This window comes from Erigeron canadensis, chromosome 5 (genome assembly GCF_010389155.1).
Source record: "Erigeron canadensis isolate Cc75 chromosome 5, C_canadensis_v1, whole genome shotgun sequence".
Classification (NCBI taxonomy): domain Eukaryota; kingdom Viridiplantae; phylum Streptophyta; class Magnoliopsida; order Asterales; family Asteraceae; genus Erigeron; species Erigeron canadensis.
Window position 1 is genome coordinate 35,799,570 of NC_057765.1, and position 21,856 is coordinate 35,821,425.

Here is a 21,856-nt window from a genome sequence, read left to right on the forward strand (position 1 = left end):
GACAAGGAAAAGATGAAAAGAAAATAAGTTTTTTGAGGTTGTGCGAGTATATAAGGTAGGACCGTAGGACATGTAGGCGGGTATCCCTAATTCTGTAATATGGGTTTATACTTTTTCACAGGCCCAACTAACTCATAAAAGTTTTGGCCCATTCTAAATTTCCTGTACATGTTGCTAAAAAATACTAATGGAAAACTCTCATTATTTTTAGAAATGTTTTCAAAATCTCGAATTAGGCTACTTAGCGGTTCATGGTTCGATGCTTCAAATCAGATCTGATTAAAATAAACCAGTCTTTATATTTTCATACGAGATGGGTACCAGCACAATACGGCGACGGTGGCGGCAACGGGTGGTGCTAGTGGCAGTGGTGGTAACGATGTGGTTATTAATCTAAAAGTAATTGACGTAAATAATAGTGTAGTTATTTTATAGTTAAGAGATGTATCGTTTGTAAATAACTTTATTAACAATATTATAGAGATATTAGGTTGAAATATTTAAACTAATTAATAAATGAGATCATTAGTTTTGATAAATATGGGTGTAAATTATCTTAGGGATATATTGGGTATATTTTGTGTGTGAGTTAGAAATGTGTTGAAAATTTTGAGTATTTTAAAGGTAGATAGTTGAAAAGGGGAGGGGTAGTTTGTTTATTAATATTGTATAGATATCTTAAAAAATAAAAATATTGAATTGTGTAAATAAAACATATGTTAAAAACTTTACAATTAACATAAATAAAAATACTAAACTGAGTACATAATGTTGTTATAACTCATGTTTTCTGGTAGGGCTTTCAAGGTAACTGATCGAGGTTGTAGAAGGAACAACACAACAACGCGTTTAGTTATATGTATATGTTCAGAGGTGTGACCCTCCCAAGGTGTGACCCTCCCAAACCTGGAGTATATTGAATGGCAACCGGTCCGGTATCTAAGGAAATACTGCCTCGTAATACCGGTACCAGTTTAGTGAGGAGGAGACTGCAGACTGTGGTGTCGGTTTCACTGCCGGTTATTGTGACCGTTACCAATGATTGATTTATATATAAAAAAAAAACCTTCTTTTATTCTTTTTTTCTTCCTCCGTCTTTTCCTCCTTCCTTTTTCTCCTCTTTTGTGGCTTTATGTTTCTTTCTACCGCCATTTTTCCGGACGAGTGAGAAAGAAGAAAGAACATACTCATATAGAATATTGATAGTGGATGTCATATGTGTGAAACTTGTGATGCTGTATTTATTATCAAGATAGATAGATAGATTTTTATATATTATCAAGTTAGATAGACAAATTTTTATATAACAAAAATATTAACTTAACACTATCTTATCTTCAATAATACTTATTATTATTCTTTTAGTTCAATTATATTAGTTTTTATGTGAATAAAAAAAATAAATTAAATATATGTCACACCCCACCTTAGGCGGAATCGTAGGATATGACGAAAAGACACAACGTAGCACATGGAATTTATAATAGAGTTATACTAAATGAAATCCATAAATGTAATTCCCAAAAGCGGGATAAGACTAGGCAACACGTCCAACGAATAGCAAATGATGTAGCAAATAGAATTCAATATTCAAATGCAACTAGGAGTCCATGAAGGATCTCTTTATTAGTCTTCCTAAAGTCCTTATACTCAGTCTCCTTAAGCATTGTTATTACCTGAAAATGAATGCTCGAAAATGTCAACATAATGTTGGTGAGTTCGTAGGTTTAAAGTAATACAAATGAATTTGCTGTGCATGATATATATATGAGGTTTGGACAATAGTGTAAATATAAACATGTAGCATCATGTATGCAATCCAAATACTGATCAATGCCATCATAGTTATCCAACAACACAATCCCCATCACTCTTGCCAACAACTCAATCATGCTTTAAATACCAACAACTACCAGCTGGAGTATAAAGTTGGTCGATAGTTTTCCAATAGTCTTCAATAGATATCAAAAGACATCTATTGCATCAAAGAAATCAATACAAGCAAGCTAACATACACATTTTATAATTACACGTATTTGTCCATGAAAACAAACAAGTTTTGGCACAGCTAGTAAAGAAATGAAAAGTGTTTTGAGCATCATTTCCCCCCAAAGAGATAATATAAAAAGGGGCCACGAAACTCACCTCAATCAGCAAGCAGTTATGCAAAGTCCAAAAGATCACTAAAATCTACACAACATATACATGTACAAGTTACAATTATGGATATGGTTAATAACCGTCTATTGTAACCCGCATTCGATGATATACATATATGGCTACTTTCAAAATATTCACAACTGATTTGTCATGTATTATTAAGTTACAAGTCACATAACTTAATATAGTGTATTTGTTTTAATGATATACCATTGGTTTCCACAAGTTCATATTCACTGAAATTTTTGGTGACTTTATCTATTTTTTATTAGGATGAAACGACCAATTCAAGTTTTCAAATCTTAACTACTGTAACCTTAGAGTGTTATAAACTTACATGAATTTTTACTTAATTTATTTCGCACGTTAACTATTTTTTAAAAAATTCCATAATCACAGACTAGTTAGAAAATTCACTGTTTGCGCGCAGAAAAGTTTTATAAAAGTTAAGGGTCTTCGAAGCTTCAAAAAAATATCCAAATTTTTACTGTACACTCTTAACACCTTAAAAATATCTCTGAAAAAAACAACCTTCCAGTTCGTAAAATCGACCAAGATATGACTATTTGAGTTTGACCTAAATCTGTTCGGAAAACTCAGCTTTGTGCAGTTTTGTTATAAAATTCGTTTGATAACCTTAAACTTCATATTTTGACACGAAACCACATCCACCAGAAAGTAGACTTCCTGAAATTAATTTTAGACACCAAAAACATGACTTAACCATCTTCCATGACCAAGATACGACCTTTCAAAGTTAACAAACCGAATCTGTCCAGATTCTGAAATAACCCAAACTTACTGTTTTAAAGACTACTACAACTAATATTCATATATAAACTTTCAAATCTTTCCAACACCTATTTACATCTGTTATTATGATTTCCATGCCTTCATAATTGAATTTCTCTAATTACATTTATTATTATGCTACAATAAATACGTAAACTTTTAACATTAATATGATTTATATTTCAATCTTTTGATTTAACCTTAAAAAAAACCCTTTCATTCATTATAAATTTGCCATAATATATATTCATCAAATAGGTTACTTATATTATATATAAATATATATATATAATTTAATAAAAGATAAAGATTAAGAATTTTACCATCAAAGTTGATGATCACTCCTTAAAGTACCAAAATTTGCTTTGACATAATGTTTATAAAACTTGGCTTGATGAGGATTTTAATATGCTCTTGTGTGGTGTTGTATGTGTTCGACGGCAGGAGAAGAAAAAGAAACAATGAAGGGTTATAATTTTGTTTATGGTGATGAGTTTATATTCATAGATAAGTCTTTGATATAGTTTATAATTAGGATTTATTAGTGTATAATTTAGCAAGAGTTATAGTAGGATTTTAATTCCTCTATCCGTAAATTACAAGCTAAGGATTTGGGAAATTTGTTGTTGTTATTTAATAAGTAGGTTACTTGCCTTCCATGTTTTTTTATATATAGTTACTACTATCATTATCTAGAATTATTTAGGATTTGGATGGGATGGACATCCCTTTGACCGAACTAAGACCAACAGGTAGATACATTTATTTTTATTTTTATTTTTTTTTAGTAAAGTGTTATAGGCTTTTAGTTAATCTTAAGTGTGATTCATACAATGTCATGGCCCAACTTGTTAGATTATAACTCTAAATAGTCAACGAGTAGTACTGCTATTAAGAAATGAATATGACTAACAACTACGCGTCTAAATATTACGGGAACAGTTATAGTCATTTATGTTTTACGAAGATCAAATGTCTAAATCCTAAACTTATTGGAACCCAAGTAATAAAAGTCACATATTGGAATGATCACAACATCTCCATGTTTGTTATACTATGTAGGCACATTAACTAGTCAAGAAATTAGGAATACAAATTAGAGACTATAGTAAATTATTGGTTTGGTGACGGATGTCACAATATAAAAGAGTGGGGAGGGGCGAAGAAGCAGTCCATGTCATCAGGGAGCGTAACGAGAGGAGAAGAAAAAGCGGGGAGGGTTGGTGAATTACTCCCCCCACCCTTAGGGTTTCATGTCGGCCGAAGATTTGATTAAGACCTACATGTAGGAGAATGATCACCAAGTGGTAAACACCATTTTTGTCATGTCACCAACTTAAAACCCCTTAAATTCTCTCCAAAGTTTACCAAATTGAAAGGAGTGATCATCAAATTGAGTGAACTTCCATAATTTTCCATATCATTGTTTCTTTGTTTCTCTTTACATGTGTTTTTAATACATAAAATCACAAACTATATAAAAATAGAAAAAAAATAACAAGAATAACTCATTTTATAATAAGATTAGATCAATTTAGCCAAAACACAAAATAGTCATCAAAATTACAATAAAAGACAAAACTGTAAGGACATTTGTAAAATAAAAAAAAAAATTTACCGATCCATATAAAACCATAAAACAAATTTCCTTTTTTTTTAAGGGCAAATTTTCGAAGGTCTAGACATACGTTGTCTTAATCAGACCCGCGTTAGGACACCTTAGAACAGCAACACCATGACCACGTAGGGGGAAAACCCCAATTAAACCGCTCACATGCACTACATTTGGGTAAACCCTAATCTCCTAATATCAAGAGACTTTAATGTCACTGGGCTATAGACCCAATGACTTAAAAAAACAAATAATCCACTCTATATATAGGCCTTTCAAAAAATTTCTTATTACATACGAGTAATATACTCACACCAATAAAAGAAAATTTCTTATTACATAATACTTGCACACCAATAAAGAAAATTCAATACAAGTGTGCAAGACTCAGTCTCATATGGCCAGATTGACAATTGTCAATAACCCACATTGATTATAGGCCTTAAAAAAATAGAAAGATAAAAAGATTATAAATCGTTGACTAAAAGAAAATCACACGTTTCAGCTTAATTCTTCTTCACATCTAATTCTTTGTAAAAACAAACCCATAGTAATATAATCTTAAAAAATAATGACATTTTAGTTTAACTATTGGATAACGTACTCTTGTTCTTGTACGTGTTTTCTAATCGCACGGATCACCACAAAAGCATGGTTTGACTTGAAGATTGAATATTGTAAGTATATATAATCTATTGTTATTGTTATGATCAAAAGGATACTATTAAATAAATTTTGTTCTTGTAGGTGTTTTCCATCTCTATTTCCACGAAGGCGTCCAGTTTTTAAAGGAAATATATCATAAATTCATAATATCATCCTTTCTTAATTAATTAAGGTCAAACCTTTGGTTGGATATTGTTACGTTGATCAATAATCATGTTTCCCAATGGTGACATCGAAGCATCCACCTCCACTGCTGGATTGTCACAAACATGTTGTCGGTTCGAGTTTGACGAAATCCTGTTAGCAACAGAAAATTTTAATGAATCATTAGTAGTTGGGAAAGGTGGTTTTGGGAAAGTATACAAAGGCAATATTAGGATAGGAACAACCCAAGTTGATGTTGCAATCAAAAGACTGGATTATTTGATATCAAAACAAGGGGCGACGGAGTTCTGGGCGGAAGTTGAAACGCTTTCCAAGTTGCGTCACGCTTATTTGGTGTCTTTAGTTGGTTATTGTAACTATGAAAAAGAAATGATCCTTGTGTATGAATACATGCCCTACGGAACACTTGAAGATCGTCTACATAAACTCGATACCCCCCTTTCTTGGATTGAGCGACTCAAGATTTGCATAGGTGCGGCCCGTGGCTTAGACTACCTTCACACTGGTACAGGTACTAAGGTTGGTGTTATACATAGGGATGTCAAGAGCTCTAATATTTTGTTGGATGAAAGTTGGACGGCAAAAATTTCGGATTTTGGGTTGGCTAAAAAAGGTCCAATAAATAAACCATCAACTTATGTCAACACATTTGTTAAAGGCACTTTTGGGTATCTTGATCCAAACTATTTTGCCACTGGAAAGTTGACAAGGAAGTCTGATGTGTATGCTTTTGGAGTTGTATTGTTTGAAGTGTTGTGTCAAAAGCAACCATTGGATGAGAGTTTTGAATGTGGCTTAGCAACATGGATACAAGACTCAATCAAAGAAGGGAACTTGAAGCAAATAGTTTATTCGGGTATACGAAGTGAGATATCTCCAAAGTGTTTAAAAGGATTTGCTCGGATAGCTCAAAGATGCTTGAATTATCATCCAAATCAACGTCCTACCATGACTGAGGTCGTCTTTAGTCTTGAATCTCTACTGGCTCAATCTGTATCGTTCTCGCAGCAAAAAACCAATAATTGGTTGCAAGCTCCAGGCAAGATACTTGGTAGAATATTTGATGCGTTTCCCTCTAATTCCCCTGGTGAAAACTTAGGTACACTACTCCAGACTCTCTTAGTGAAAACTCAGGTACTCAAGTCTCTCGTGGTGAAGACTCGGGTATTCAAGTCTCCCCATTTACGTGTGCGGATTCTTTTTGATGAGTTAGTCCATAGTTACACGTACAAATACAGATATATATACATAAAAGAAATATTTTTTTAAAAAATATAGTGTGCTACTATACGTTTGGGATAAAAGTAGAAGAAAACAAGAAAGTGACTGAAGCCTTATTTTCAGGCGTTGCTACAGTCTCACAAAGTTCTATTTATGTTTGGGTATTTCCTTGACTCCCATATCAACTAAAATCCAATTCATATAACCATTATACATATGTATTGAAGATTTGGAGGCCTTGAAATCTGTTGGGTCTTGTACAACCACCCCAACTGCACTGCTTGATAACATAAATATATTGGAGGTATTTAAAAGTTTAAGGTGGTCGAATGTAGTATACAAAACCACGTTGGTCCTTAACTACTACTGGAGTCGATAAAAGGTCTCCGAACCAGCTATGTTAGGTCGGATTGGGTGGCTGATACAAAACATAAATCCTAATGTATACGCTTTCTTTTTCTGGATATCATATATGCATATATAATATATCGGGCCTTATTTATATACTCTACACATGCATCCTAAATGTCTACAATTAGACAATTAGTAAGCGAAACATTACAAACATCACACATTCTATATGGACATTTATGCTCAAAAGGTGAGTACATGGATATTAATTTGGAAATTAATATATACTTGTAATGATGTAGCTAGTATGAGAGAGCCAAGGACCGGTGGAGCTGCAAAAAATGAGGTTCCTCAAAAACAATTGACGTTGTTATCATTGGACGAGCTAAATAAGATCACGGAGTATTTTGGTATAAAGTCTTTCATTGATGAAGGTTCTCTATCTTGTCGTGTTTTCCGTGGAAAACTAAGCAATGGGGAAGAGGTGATCATAAAGAAGTTCAATACCGGCTCTTTAACAGATTCCGAGTCCGGGTCTGATTTTAAAAAAAGAGTGAGAAGAACAGCATTATTTTTATCCAATATAAATGTTACTATTATACGTATCCAACTTTCTATGATTGATATTTTAGGTATCTTGTACTAGCTAGTGGTATTTTTTGCTTCTGTGACATCCGTATAAGTTGCCACATGACATCCACATAAGTTGACACGTAGTAAAACATCACTGGATACAAGCAAATTAGAGTTGTGTACACATAATAGCAACAATTATTAAAGTTGGATACATGCTACAGATTCCAGGCTATAATTAGATACATTTTCAAGCAATTAACCCATTAAAGTATTAATATATTTATATATATATGGTTTATTCATTGTTTACATTTGAATAAAATGCAGTTGTCCATGATTTCAAGACTTAAGAACGAGTATTTATCTCAACTGTTCGGTTATTGCTTGGTGAAAGAGAATCTAATCTTGGTGTATCAATGTTCAACCATGGGTTGTTTGCATGATATATTACATGGTAACCAAACCACAAAATATATGTATAACTTTGTAACCTCTTTTCTACTTGAGACTCTGAAGTTTCATGGTTTTATGGTTCTGTTTAGGGAGACGAGGTGGTGAAGGTGATGAACCTGGTCTGGTTCTGAATTGGGCCCAGAGAGTAAAAGTTGCTTATGGTGCAGCAAGAGGTCTTGAGTATCTACATGAAAAGGTTCAGCCTTCAATTGTTCATGGTGATGTAAGGTCAAGCAATGTCCTTGTGTTTGATGATTTTGAATCCAAAATAGTCTATTTCAGCTTGAGCAACTTCTCTTCTGACAACGCAGCTCCGTGGTATAATGAGTAAGTCTTAGGGCCTGTTTGTTTTTTTAACTATTAAGTGACTGAATGGATAAATAATGTCTGTATGGATTAAGTCAATACAGTTGTTTTTCGTTTATTAAGTCGGGAAAACAAACAATTTTGATGACTTAATGAATTAAGTTTTTTTGATTAAGTCATGACTTAATTTATTAAGTCCCAAACAAACACCACCTTATTATAATACAGTTTTGGTTCTTTTGTCCAGTGTGACAATATTAATGCTCATGTTTTTCAGGGTGCATCCAACAAAGTTTGCCCGGTTGGAAAGTTACCATCCCCCTGAGTAAGTCTTGAAATCATACAGTTTTGAGTCTTTTGTTCAGTGTGATTAATGCTCATGTTTTTCATATAGGTACGCTATGACAGGACAGTTGACTCAACAGAGTGATGTCTACAGCTTTGGGGTTGTTCTTTTAGAACTCTTAACAGGAAGGAGACTATTTGATATAACAATGCCTATAGGACAACACAGTCTTATTAAATGGGTCTGTCACTCTTTCTTGCTACCCACAATTCACTCTATATCCTGCTTTTCAAGAAGAGTCGACATTTGACTTGTTGATTTTAATTACTCATAGACTATATAACATGCAGTGCGTATGCAATTCCTCAAACAAGGTATGCTTACTCAAATGGCATATGATCTGCTTGTAACAGGCTACTCCAAGATTGAGCGAGGACCAAGTAAAGGAGTGTGTCGATCCCAGATTAAACGATGATTTCCATCCAAAGGCAGTTGCGCAGGTCCACTTTATGTCTATACCGCTCTTCACTTGTTCTGCTTTTTATGGATCCACCGATCCAGTCTTCATAGTACCAAGAATGGAAGTTATAGATGGCATGGGGTGATCTGGGTTTTGTACTTATGTGTTCCATATCAAAAAAGCAAAAAATTTAGCTAACAAGGGAAACTGGCCCAGCAGATTGAAAGTAATGTGAAATCTTTTTTTTTTTCTAAAAACTAATAAATTGTTTTGGCGAAAGATCTAAATTATTACTTAGTATTATATGTTATTTTTTATTAATAGTAGTAGTAGGACAGCAGTTGATTAAAAAAGTACTCGTATAGTTTTGTACGAGTAATAACTAATAAGTATTACTGAGTAATTCATCAATTACAATAAGTAAGATATATTTCTAAAAGAAGATGGAGAAAAAAGGTGTTTGTGGAAAAACATGACCCGGCTTGGCCCAATTGACTTAGTACTAAAGTATAAAGATGAATCATCTCATCCCAAACCCATAACCCAACCCACTAATTTTGTCACATTCACTAAATGTAAAGTAACTGCTCAGTGCAGTCTTCAGCGCCTCGACGGTGTATGGGGGAGGTTAAGATGTAGGCAGACCTTACCTCTACCTAAGTAGAGAGGCTGCTTCCAGTTTCTACCTAAATGGTAGAAAAGGCCCTCTAACCTTTGCATGGATGAAGATCGAACCCATGACCTCTGTCTCCAGAGGCAAAGGTGTTTACCACTGATCTGCTTACCACATTCACTAAATGTGTTTATCATTTTCTCCAATCTCAGATGGCAAGAATAGCAGCACTGTGTGTCCAAGATGATGCAGATTGTCGGCCACATATGAACAGCGTGGTCAATTGGATGCGGCCACTTCTCAACTCTAAACCAGCAGCCTCCGAATCCTAGCTCTATTCAGCGTTTGACCAGAAAGCACAAACAGTTTTCGCTGACCAGCATTGTTTGATTTCTTCCCTGACTTCAATCAAGACTTGCATTGCAAAAACCAAAATGCCAGTTACTTGGTGCGATAATGATCCCAGCAGTGGAACTGGTTAAAACAGACGGTTTTGGAGCTCAGAGATCCCATGAGTCGAAAGCAATAAGTTTTATATATATGGCTTCACATCCATTGCACTCTTGAACATCTAAGACCATCTTTAACGCTCGAAGTGTTCTCGGTGTATTCAGTGCAAAACGCCGAGATTCCGGTGTGGCGGGTTAAAGCCGCCAGCGTATTGGTCGGCGTTTCCCCCCGAAGTGGTGGCCACCGCACTGGATGTTTAGGCGTATTGAATTCTTTATTGTTTTGAATTTGTTATTTTTTCCTCTCAAATGGGAATTAAATAAAGAAATAGAATTAAAGAAATAGAAGCTTTTTTATCGTCTTCGAAATGGAGTTGCAGGTATAGAGCGGAGAAGACGAATGAAATGGTCAAATGGTTATAGATTATTATAATATATTAAATAAACTTTCATATTAACCCCTTAACTCTTATAATGTTTTACTATAATTTCTTATTAGTTTGAAAAATTATCTTTTAGTTCTTTATCTTACTTTTCAATTTTATTATTTAACTTGTTGTATATTATAAATAAGTTTTTTAAATAATTTATTTTAATCTATTGTAATGTATTTTTAATATTAATATAAATGATAATGTGACATCAATACACTGGAATTTAAGTGTGAGGGTTAATGATAAAAATGGTTCAGTGTGGTGAGTCGGTGTATTGCTGAGGTGATATCAATACACTGAGTTTAAGTGTGGTGGGTTAAAGATGGTCTAACAATAATATTCGAATTCTCTCCGCTGTAACATCTTTATAAATTAGTGTTGGGGTATTTGTGTATGAAATGGTATACAGCCAACCGTTGGATGACAAAGAATGTCCCTGAAAAGTTAGTCATGAAAGGGTACATTCCATAACAACGTTGGTGTATATTTGCGTATAGTCTTTTTACAGGTTATATTGACCCTCTATCTTTATCAAGTTGTAAATGTTCAATTACTTCAAAAATATTCTATAGTTAAGGTAGTGAAAGTAATATTAGCCGTCTATATCTATATTTACTAGATTTAATCTCGTGTAAAACACGGGTGGATTAAAGATATAAGTGATAATTCGTCTTTGAAATTGAAATAATGGTTGAAATTTGATCATCAAACTATATAAAAATTTAAGATTGTAAAGGTTTTTTTATTATTGAAAAATATACATATTTATTATGTGGCCCATTATGATAATTGCTTTAGCCCAATTATAGGAATTATATTGGGCCCACAAATGGAAATCTAAATTTTAATGTAGCCCAATTATCAGAATTGGTTTAGCCCAGATTTGATTTATATATAAAGTTGTAATTCAAAACAAAATATAGTTCATACATAAAAGTAATATTATACTTCATATTTAATACATAATATAGTTCATACATAAAAGTATGTTGCTGCAAAATAAAATTCAAAACCAGCATTCATACTTACTAATTGTCATTTTTCGAAGTTGCCATATTACTAAACCCATAGAGTACTAATTGTCCAAACATAAAATCACAATAACTTCCATGTTAACATAATTAACAAACATCAAGATGGAGTGTTTGAATTTCCACATTGTCATCAGGGTGGTATTGAAACCTCAAGCTATCATCTTCCTCGATTCCAGTCTGCAGCATGAAATAGCTCCAATCCATGATCATATGCAAGTCAGCAACATCTCCAGTAAAATGAAATGGGAAGATCATTTGATCGAAATGAAGGATTCCTGAATTGTAGTTGAACAACTTGTGCTTACGAACAAAGGTATTTGACAAAGTCTACACGAAATGAAAGCTAATCTTAATAAGTTTTGTACATACAAAAGTTGTTCAGTATGACTCAAATTTAATGAATACAATGAATTAAACAATAAATTTATATAATGATTGCAGAAAACATAATTTTTAAATCCCGTGTTAACCACGGGTGAAGAAAAAATTTGAATTTGTTTTCTTTTCACACACTTCTATAACATCTATAATCGTGTTTTATTTGTTTGGTATGTGATTAATCTTGTGATTGTGCTTGTTATGTGGTCGATCTCTACCGGATAATGAAGAGACAATGTCACTTAGTCTAATTATCATTGTTGTTAAAAAACAAATTAAGTAAACTGGAATACGTTAAAATGATTTGGCGTGCAGACTTAAACACAATGCAAATTAAAGAAATGCTCACATAGCCCATATAATACAAACAAACGAGTTATTTTAGTCAAGCAATACTACACTTAACACCATCCTCAAATAATACGACACATCAAACACAAAAAAAAAACATCAAATATAAAGGTACATCATCTCAAACAATTCACAATGGTATAAAACTTAAAAAGAAGACATGAACTACCATTGACAACAAAAACATGGTCACTAGCTCCCTTTCACCGGAACATCTCCAGGCCTTGGTCCCTGTAACAAACCAACACCCCAAACAAATTCAATAATACATATCCAGCCCTTTCTTTTTAAATGATTTAGTTACAGAGAGATAAAAGTAAATTGCAGATCACAACTAATCAAAACAGACGGGTGATTTTAACGCTTAAAAGAAGTCCAACATCAATGCTATAATTAAAACCAGGAGCTTTAATCAAAAACACCTACAAGTTGAAATAATCACAATCTAGTATAGCATGAACTAATTATGAAAAAGATAATAGAAGAGTAACAACGGAATACAAGTATCATTAAAGATAACTCTCAAGCAAACTTGGAGGCTTACCATGTTACTTTTGCAAACTCAAAATGCATTTAGCCATGTCCACCTTGACACTTTTATTTCCTTTCGAGGCTGCTGCCTGCTACAATGGAAGATTATAGATGCTTATAGTTTGGGTAAGTAACAGAAGCATGTAACAGGAGTAGATCAACATGTCCATTTAGGTTACACATACATTAAAGTTATAAGACAAGCCAGATAGAGCACTTAACCTTTGAAGTTCAACTGTAAGTAACAAAAGTGACCACGGTATGCATGATGCATGAACCCTAATGCGTGTCGGTGACTGGAGGGTTATTGACGATGTGTCATGTTATTTTCATAGCTTTTTAGGCTGACTGTATCATGACAATAAACACACATAGAAAGTGGCGTGAGTCTTTAATAAATAGGACTATATCAGTGATATTTGTATCTAAAAAAATATGATTAAAATGAAATACATGAATATGAACACGCATTGAGCCGTTATAGACCTGCTCAAACATTTTGACTCATTCCCTAATCACCCGGCAAGTCTCCCGTTTTATTGATTAATATGATATGAAGACAGAAAACCAGCAACCAAATTGCAAATGAACATCACGAAATAGCTGCAAAATAGTCGTATGTAAACCAGCAAAATGTGGTCAGCTCGTTGACCTGAATAAAAAAAATAACCCATTTGCAACCAATACTAAGTTTATCCTTTTACCCAACCCACCCATAAGAGGTGCCTGGAGAAGAAATGGTTGAGGGTGGACAGGTAATACTCCCGTCAACATAGCCAAACAGATTGTTTGTAATAAGAAAAGGTTGGATTATGAGCTTCCAATGACCATAGTATGTAGGAGATAAAGTGAAACCAAACTTATGAGAGTTGTGTGCAGTTTTCTCAGCGGAGGTAAAAGTTGTAAGCTCTCCCGTCAGAAACAAGATCTGAAAATTTAAAAGGTGATAATTTGTGTTTGTGGACAGGGTGGCAGCATAAAGCAAGGGCAAACCCGCTCTGATACCATGTGAATCAGAGAATAGATTGTATATTGATTGTAATTGAGAAGAATACAAAGGCCCTATAAATAGATCTATACATAAGCATATCAAGGGATGCCAGTTATCTATACAAAGGATATCAAAAGGGGTCTTTAATAGTAGGGCCTTTAATATACTGACTGCCTTTAATACACCGACTAATACTCAAACTTTCAATCTCAGCTCGATCTCAAACTCAGGGACACAAACTTAGATCTAGATCTAAAATTTTGTTACCGTTAGGGAGAGAGCTTAGAGAGAGAGCAGAGAGAGAAACATAAGATATATGTCTAAGAGAAGATGAAAAAAAAGGTGTTTGTGGGCCAACATGACCCGGCTTGGCCTAATTGACTTAGTAGTAAAGAATAAAAATGAATCATCTCATCCCAAATGTGTTTATCATTTTCTTCAATCTCAGTTTGCAGCAATAGCAGCAGTGTGTCTCCAATATGAAGCAGATTCTTGGCTAACTATGAAGATTGTGGTCAAGGCGATGCAGCCACTTCTCAACTCAAAACCAGCAACCTCCGAGTCTTAGCCCTAGTTAGCATTTGACCAACAGGCACAAACAGTTTTCGGTGACCAGCATTGTATGATTTCTTCCCTGACTTCAATCACGAATTGCATTGCAAAAACCAAAATGCCAGTTACTTGGTGCGATAATGATCCCAGCAGTGGAACTGGTTAAAACCAACAGACTGTTTTGGAGCTCAGAGATCCCATGAGTCGAAAGCAATAAGTTTTACATGGCTTCACATCCATTGCATTCTTGAACATGTAACAATATTCGAATTCTCTCCTGCTCAAACATGTGTCTAGATTATTGTTGTTGTATTTGTATATGAAATGGTATACACCCAACCATTGAATCACAACAAATGTCCTTGAAATATTAAATGAAAGTTATTATACATTTTGTAACAAAGTTGGTGATTTGTATAGTCTTTTTATAGGTTATATTGACCCTCTATCTTTATCTAGTTGTAAATGTTCAATTACTTCAAAAATACTCTAAAGTTCAGGTAGTGAAAGGTTAATATAAGTCCAATGTCTATATCTATATTTATACTTATATATTATTGGGTTTAGTGTGTGAGAATGCATCAAACTATGCCCAAAAGGTTATAGTGTGTACGAACTAACATTTTTTTTATTGTATGCATAAACTTAATAAAAAAGTTTATATCATGCAACTTTTTGTGACCAACCAATAAAAACCTTACACGTGGCCAGTTCAAAAAAAAAAAATTTACACGTGGCAGCTCGTATGAGCTGACACGTATACACATTACATGATTTGAACATTTTTACTAAGTTTATGTATACAATATAAAAAAACATTAGTTCGCGTACACTATAACCTTTTGGGCATATTTTGTTGCATTCCGACGTACTAATCCCTATATTATTCCCCAAATATACAATGAACAGAGAAACTTCAGATCTTCCCTGTAATCAAATTGTACATCTCTAAAGTTAAAAGTGGGATGTGCAGCAACCATCAGAATTGATGACCTTATCAAAAGATATTACAACCCACTTACCCACCTAGATTTTTTGTAGCACACAACTAACAAATAGGAATCAAATTATAAACTGTAATAGAACAAGATGTGGAAAATATAATATTTATAAATTTGCAAGAAGATTTACACCTAATTAAGCTTATTCGATCATGTTAGGGAAAATGATTGGTAGCACCTAAGCTTGCCAGTTACAACTACACTTTCAGATGAAAAAAACTTTGACTCTCACTTTTAAACAAATCAAAGTAAGAGGGGTGTTCTGGTCGACACATTCTCAAGTGATTACCACCCAAAGTTGTGTCTAACACTACACAATTCCGTGGGTTATACACTTATACATCAAAGCTTCAAATATGTGATTACTAAAGGTACCAGCGCAATGCGCCGATGATAATAGGTCGTGACGGTGGTGACGACGGTAGCGGTGTGGTTATTTATTATATGAAAATATTTAATTAAGAGTATTATAGTTATATTATATGAAAATATTTAATTAGTAGGAGTTAAAATATTTTAAGGGTATATTATATAGATGTAGGGTGTGGTTTGAGAAAACCTTTATAATTAATTGTATTTAGAGGTTTTGAAAATAGAAAATTTAAAAGGGAGAAATGTAATTTGTTTCATAAAGGAGTAAAATTATGGGTCTATCAATATCTATATCTATACTACCTTATAATACCCACCATATTTGTCAAAAAAATACTATATGAACCCAAACTACTCATTTATTTTTGTAATTAATTTATACATTTTTATCTAATATACCTATTATACTAGGGCTGTCAATCTAGACCCAACCCGAAACCCAACCCGGAAAAAAACAGGTGGGTTACGAAATCTCAACCCGTCAACCTGCCAACCCGCTAACCCACTAACCTGGTTTTTTTCTGGTTGGGTTCGGGTTGACCCATTGGGTTAACAGGTCAACCCGCCAACCTGATAAGAATTTAAATTTATATAATTTTTTTAATAAGTCGACCCGCCAACCCATTTGACCCATCAACCTGTCAACCCATGACCCATTTGACCTGAAATTTACCCACCAACCCATGACCTATATGACTTGATTGACCTAAAATCAACCCGATAACCCGTCAACCCACCAACCCATTTGACCCGCCAACCTGAAACGCGACCTGTCAACCCCCTAACCCGATTCTGTTCAGGTTGGTGGGTTGGGTTCGGGTTGACAGGTCATGGGTCAGGGTTGAAATTTCTGACATGAATTTTTTAGTAGGTTGGGTTAGGGTCAGAGACTTTCAACCCACCAACCCGAACCCATTAACAGCCCTAATCATACCCTTAATGAAATTATTAACAACATACTTTCTTCGACTATGAAAATAAGTACACTACTCATTTACATCATATTACTTTACATTAAAAACCACACCACGACAGCCACCACCACCTCTACAACCGCCGCCACTCCACCCGTCTCCGCCGCCATCCCTATCTCCGCCACCACCACCCGTCACCGCCTCCACACCATCGCAGCACGCGGACACATTTCTAATCTTTTTAATATGATTATTTAATCTAACCTGAACACGAGAAGGCGTGCATTAACAACCAACACGTGTTTATACCTTTTGCGTTTGATACCTTTGCGTTTCTTGCTCCTGAGGCCATCGAACTACTTGGAAGGGTACAATGGGTCATGCATAGTAATGTTATAACGTAACGATCGATGAATATAGTTATTAAACGTCTTAGTTTTGCTATACAAAAATGAGTGACGGCGCAACATGTAGCCCGTTTGCCTTCTATTTCTATGTAAATCACTAAATATTTTCTTTATAAAAATCCATTATATTTAGATGAAAAGAAATTGAGTAATTCAAAGCAAGACTAACATCCAGATGGCCAGATACACAACAGCCACTTCAATGATTATAAATCGTTGACTCTTATATACAAATACAAAAACATAACATGTTTCAGCTTCATCTTTTCACATTTCATTCTCTATTCTAAAAAACAAAGATTTTTAGTTTAGTTATTGTATAGCGTACTCTTGTTCTTGTACGTGTTTTCTAATGGCACAATCACCACAAAAACTTGCCTTGATTTGAAGATTGAATATTGTAATTATAATGTATTGAAGTTATGATCAAAAGTTGTGTGAAAAGTTTATGAATTTCTAATTACTAATGGAGGGGTCCATCTGATCTATTTCCAGGAAGTTGTCCAGTTTTTGAAGTAAACTACCATCATTCCATAATTATATAAGTAAAGAATTTGGATATTGTTACGTTGACCAATAATCATGTTACCCAATGGTGACAATGGAAAAGGGTCTGAAGCATCCACCTCCACTGCTGGATTGTCACAAACATGTTGTCAGTTCGAGTTTGATGAAATTCTGTTAGCAACAGAAAATTTTAATGAATCATTAATAGTTGGGAAAGGTGGTTTTGGGAAAGTATACAAAGGCAATATTAGGATAGGAACATCCCATGTTGATGTTGCAATCAAAAGGTTGGATTTGGTATCAAACCAAGGGGCAACAGAGTTCTGGGCTGAAGTTGAAATGCTTTCCAAGTTGCGTCATGCTTATTTGGTGTCTTTAATTGGTTATTGTAATTATGAAAAAGAAATGATCCTTGTGTATGAATACATGCCCTATGGAACACTTGAAGATCGTCTACATAAACTCGATATCCCTCTTTCTTGGATTGAGCGACTCAAGATTTGCATAGGTGCGGCCCGTGGCTTAGACTACCTTCACACTGGTACAGGTACTGAGGTTGGTGTTATACATAGAGATGTCAAGAGCTCTAATATTTTGTTACATGAAAGTTGGACGGCAAAGATTTCAGATTTTGGGTTGGCTAGAGTAGGTCCAATAAACAAACCATCAACTTATGTCAACACACTTGTTAAAGGCACTTTTGGGTATATTGATCCAAATTATTTCGCCACTGGAAAGTTGACAAGGAAGTCTGATGTGTATGCTTTTGGAGTTGTATTGTTTGAAGTGTTGTGTCAAAAGCGACCATTGGATGAGACTTTTGAATGTGGCCTAGCAACATGGATACAAGACTCAATTAAAGAAGGGAACTTAAAGCAAATAGTTTATTCGGGTATACGAAGTGAGATATCTCCAAAATGTTTAAAAGGGTTTGCTCGGATAGCTGAAAGATGCTTGAATAATCATCCAAATCACCGTCCTACCATGACTGAGATTGTCTTTAATCTTGAATCTCTACTGGCTCAATCTGTATTGTTCTCGCAACAAAAAACCAGTAATTGGTTGCAAGCTCCAGGCAAGATATTTGGAAAAATATTTGATGTGTTTCCCTCTAACTCCCCTGGTGAAAACTTAGGTACTCCAATCTCTCGTGGTGAAAACTCAAGTACTCCAATCTCACGTGGTGAAAACTCAAGTAATCCAATATCTCGTGATGAAGAATCAAGTACTCCAATCTCTCGTAGTGAAAACTCAAGTACTTCAATCTCTTGTGGTGAAGACTCAGGTATTCAATCAAGTCTCTCCATTCCTGAATGTCTACAATTAGACAATTAGTAAGCGAAACATTACAAACATCACACATTCTATATGGATATTTATGCTCAAAAGGTAAGTACATGGATATTAATTTGGAAATTAATATATAATTGTAATGATGTAGCTAGTATGAGAGAGCCAAGGACCGGTGGAGCTGCAAAAAATGAGGTTCCTCAAAAACAATTGACGTTGTTATTATTGGACGAGCTAAATAAGATCACGGAGAATTTTGGTAGAAAGTCTTTCATTGATGAAGGTTCTGAATATTTTCATGTTTTCCGTGGAAAACTAAGCAATGGGGAAGAGGTGATCATAAAGAAGTTCAATACCAGCTCTTTTACAGATTCCGAGTCTGATTTTAAAGAAAAAGTGAGAAGATCATCATTTTTTTATCCAACATAAATGTTACTATTATATGTATTCAACTTTCTATGATTGATAATTTAGGTATCTTGTACCAGTGGTACTTTTTGCTTCTGTGACATCCGTATAAGTTGCCACATGACATCCACATAAGTTGACACGTAGTAAAACATCACTGGATACAAGCAAAATTTAGAGTTGTGTAAACATAATAGCAACAATTATTAAAGTTGGATACATGCTACAGATTCCAGGCTATATTTAGATACATTTTCAAGCAATTAACCCTATTAAAGTATTAATATATATATATATATATATATATGGGGTTGGGTATTGTAAAACAAGTATTAAAGTAAAACAAATAAGACAAGATAGATCATGATTAAACTGATGCAAGAAGATTCACAAAGCAATTGATGCACGATGATTTTCATGATGACGGTGATTTTCAGTGAAAAGAATCCTATTGTTTTATTTGTTTTACTTTAATACTTGTTTTATTTTACCTAAAACCTATATATATGAGACTGTTAGGCACCTAAGTTGGGTGAAAAACCCCTCACATACCTTTTTTTAAACCATAAAAATCATGGGGGGCCAAACATTTATTCAAAATATTAAAATATTGATATGTGAGGGGTTTTTCACCCAAGTTGGGTGTATAACAGCCCCATACTCACTTTTCTCATATATATATATATGGTTTATACATTGTTTACATTTGAATAAAATGCAGTTGTCCATGATTTCAAGACTTAAGAACGAGTATTTATCTCAACTGTTCGGTTATTGCTTGGAGAAAAGGAATCGAATCTTGGTGTATCAATGTTCAACCATGGGTTGTTTGCATGATATATTACATGGTAACCAAACCACAAAATATATGTATAACTTTGTAACCTCTTTTCTACTTGAGATTATGAAGTTTCATGGTTTTATGGTTCTGTTTAGGGAGACGAGGTGGTGAAGGTGATGAACCTGGTCTGATTCTGAATTGGGCCCAGAGAGTAAAAGTTGCTTATGGTGCAGCAAGAGGACTTGAGTATCTACATGAACAGGTTCATCCTCCAATAGTTCATTGTGATGTAAGGTCAAGCAATGTCCTTGTGTTTGATGATTTTGAATCCAAAATAGTCTATTTCAGCTTGAGCAATTTCTCTTCTGACAACGCAGCTCGGCGGTATAATGAGTAAGTCTTATTATCATACAGTTTTGGTTCTTTTGTCCAGTGTGACAATATTAATGCTCATGTTTTTCAGGGTGCATCCAAGAATGTTGGCCCGGTTGGAAAGTTACCATCCCCCCGAGTAAGTCTTGAAATCATACAGTTTTGAGTCTTTTGTTCAGTGTGATTAATGCTCATGTTTTTCATATAGGTACGCTATGACAGGACAGAGAACTCAGAAGAGTGATGTGTACAGCTTTGGGGTTGTTCTTTTAGAACTCTTGACAGGAAGGAAACCTGTTGATGACACAATGCCTAGAGGACAGCAAAGTCTTATTACATGGGTCTGTCTTGCTACCCACAATTCACTCAATTTCCTCGTTCTAGGAATAGTCGACATTTGACTTTTTTTTTTTTTTTTGAACGGAAAATTGTGTACTCCTTAATTGAATTATGCAGCTACTTTTGGAAAATTTTCACTGCCTCTTGCATGTTTAGAACCCACGCCCTACAGAGGAAAAACCCAATGGGAAAACTCCCCTGACCACCAGGCTATGAACCTGATCTCATAGAGAATATAACATGTAGTAGTAAGTATGCAATTCTTGAAACAATGCATGCATACTCAAATGGCATATGATCTGCTTGTAACAGGCAACTCCAAGATTGAGCGAGGATAAAGTAAAGCAGTGCGTTGATCCCAGATTAAACGATGATTTCCCTCCAAAGGCAGTTGCGAAGGTCCACTTTATGTCTATACCTCTCTTCATTTTTTCTCTTTTTTATGGATCCAGTCTTCATAGTACCAAGAATGGAAATTATAGATGACATGGGGCGATCTGGGTTTTGTACTTATGTATTCCATATCAAAAAAGCAAAATATTTAACTACAAGGGAAACTGGCCCAGCAGATTGAAAGTAATGTGAAACTTATTTTTTTCAATAAACTAATAAATTTTTTTGGCCAAAGATCTAAATTATTACTCAGTCTTATTTGTTATTTTTTTTATTAGTAGCAGCAGCAGCAGCAAGATTGTAAAAGTATAGTTTTGTACGAGTAATAATTATTACGAGTAATTCATCAATTACAATAAGATATATTTCTAAAAGAAGATGGAGAAAAAAGGTGTTTGTGGGAAAACATGACCCGGCTTGGCCCAATTGACTTAGTACTAAAGAATAAAGATGAATCATCTCATCCCAAACCCATTACCCAACCCACTGTGTGTCCAATCTCAGATGGCAGCTATAGCAGCACTGTGTGTCGAATATCAAGCAGATTTTCGGCCACATATGAACCTCGTGATCAAGGCGATGCAGCCACTTCTCAACTCAAAACCAGCAGCCTCCGAGTCCTGGCCCTAGTAAGCGTTTGACCAGCAAGCACAAACAGTTTTCAGTGACCAGCATTGTCGGATTTCTTCCC

The 21,856-nt window shown here is 34.5% G+C and overlaps 2 protein-coding genes and 1 long non-coding RNA gene across 6 annotated transcripts; 2 read left to right on the top strand and 1 right to left on the bottom strand.

The window, feature by feature from the left end:
- The first annotated feature begins 5,103 nt into the window (after positions 1 to 5,103).
- On the top strand, positions 5,104 to 10,479 carry LOC122599910 (probable protein kinase At2g41970). 3 transcript variants are annotated; one of them, XM_043772519.1, is made up of 9 exons: positions 5,104 to 5,241; positions 5,312 to 6,494; positions 7,270 to 7,520; positions 7,871 to 7,997; positions 8,086 to 8,323; positions 8,580 to 8,627; positions 8,697 to 8,829; positions 9,002 to 9,088; positions 9,874 to 10,479. In XM_043772519.1, the coding sequence occupies exons 2-9, from the start codon at positions 5,444 to 5,446 to the stop codon at positions 9,991 to 9,993; spliced, it is 2,055 nt and encodes a 684-aa protein (XP_043628454.1). In that variant the 5' UTR covers positions 5,104 to 5,241; positions 5,312 to 5,443; the 3' UTR covers positions 9,994 to 10,479. The 3 variants fall into 3 exon arrangements, with proteins under 3 accessions (XP_043628454.1, XP_043628455.1, XP_043628456.1); XM_043772520.1 differs by having other exon boundaries at positions 5,312 to 6,434; XM_043772521.1 differs by lacking the exons at positions 5,104 to 5,241; positions 5,312 to 6,494 and having other exon boundaries at positions 7,408 to 7,501.
- Positions 10,480 to 12,303: 1,824 nt separating this feature from the next.
- LOC122599911 lies at positions 12,304 to 14,217 on the bottom strand. 2 transcript variants are annotated; one of them, XR_006323962.1, is made up of 5 exons: positions 13,699 to 14,217; positions 13,325 to 13,441; positions 13,061 to 13,186; positions 12,852 to 12,927; positions 12,304 to 12,538 (listed from the first exon to the last, which is right to left on the bottom strand). It is a non-coding gene; the product is annotated as an uncharacterized LOC122599911 (long non-coding RNA). The 2 variants fall into 2 exon arrangements; XR_006323961.1 differs by having other exon boundaries at positions 13,292 to 13,441.
- A 3,427-nt stretch (positions 14,218 to 17,644) lies between these two features.
- Positions 17,645 to 21,795, top strand: LOC122601691 (receptor-like kinase LIP2). The gene is made up of 8 exons (XM_043774432.1): positions 17,645 to 18,867; positions 19,024 to 19,268; positions 20,002 to 20,128; positions 20,217 to 20,454; positions 20,525 to 20,572; positions 20,642 to 20,774; positions 21,085 to 21,171; positions 21,670 to 21,795. Exons 1-8 carry the CDS (start codon positions 17,658 to 17,660, stop codon positions 21,793 to 21,795), a joined length of 2,214 nt encoding a protein of 737 aa, XP_043630367.1. The 5' UTR covers positions 17,645 to 17,657.
- The last annotated feature ends 61 nt before the right edge of the window (positions 21,796 to 21,856 follow it).

Coding starts and splice junctions, on each gene's coding strand:
- LOC122599910 (XM_043772519.1), top strand. CDS start 5,444: ATGTTTCCCAATGGTGACATCGAAGCATCCACCTCCACTGCTGGATTG. Junction 7,998..8,085: donor TTTGCATGATATATTACATG/GTAACCAAACCA, acceptor GGTTCTGTTTAG/GGAGACGAGGTGGTGAAGGT. Junction 8,628..8,696: donor GAAAGTTACCATCCCCCTGA/GTAAGTCTTGAA, acceptor TTTTTCATATAG/GTACGCTATGACAGGACAGT.
- LOC122601691 (XM_043774432.1), top strand. CDS start 17,658: ATGTTACCCAATGGTGACAATGGAAAAGGGTCTGAAGCATCCACCTCC. Junction 18,868..19,023: donor CTCTTGTGGTGAAGACTCAG/GTATTCAATCAA, acceptor GTAATGATGTAG/CTAGTATGAGAGAGCCAAGG. Junction 20,455..20,524: donor GCAGCTCGGCGGTATAATGA/GTAAGTCTTATT, acceptor CATGTTTTTCAG/GGTGCATCCAAGAATGTTGG.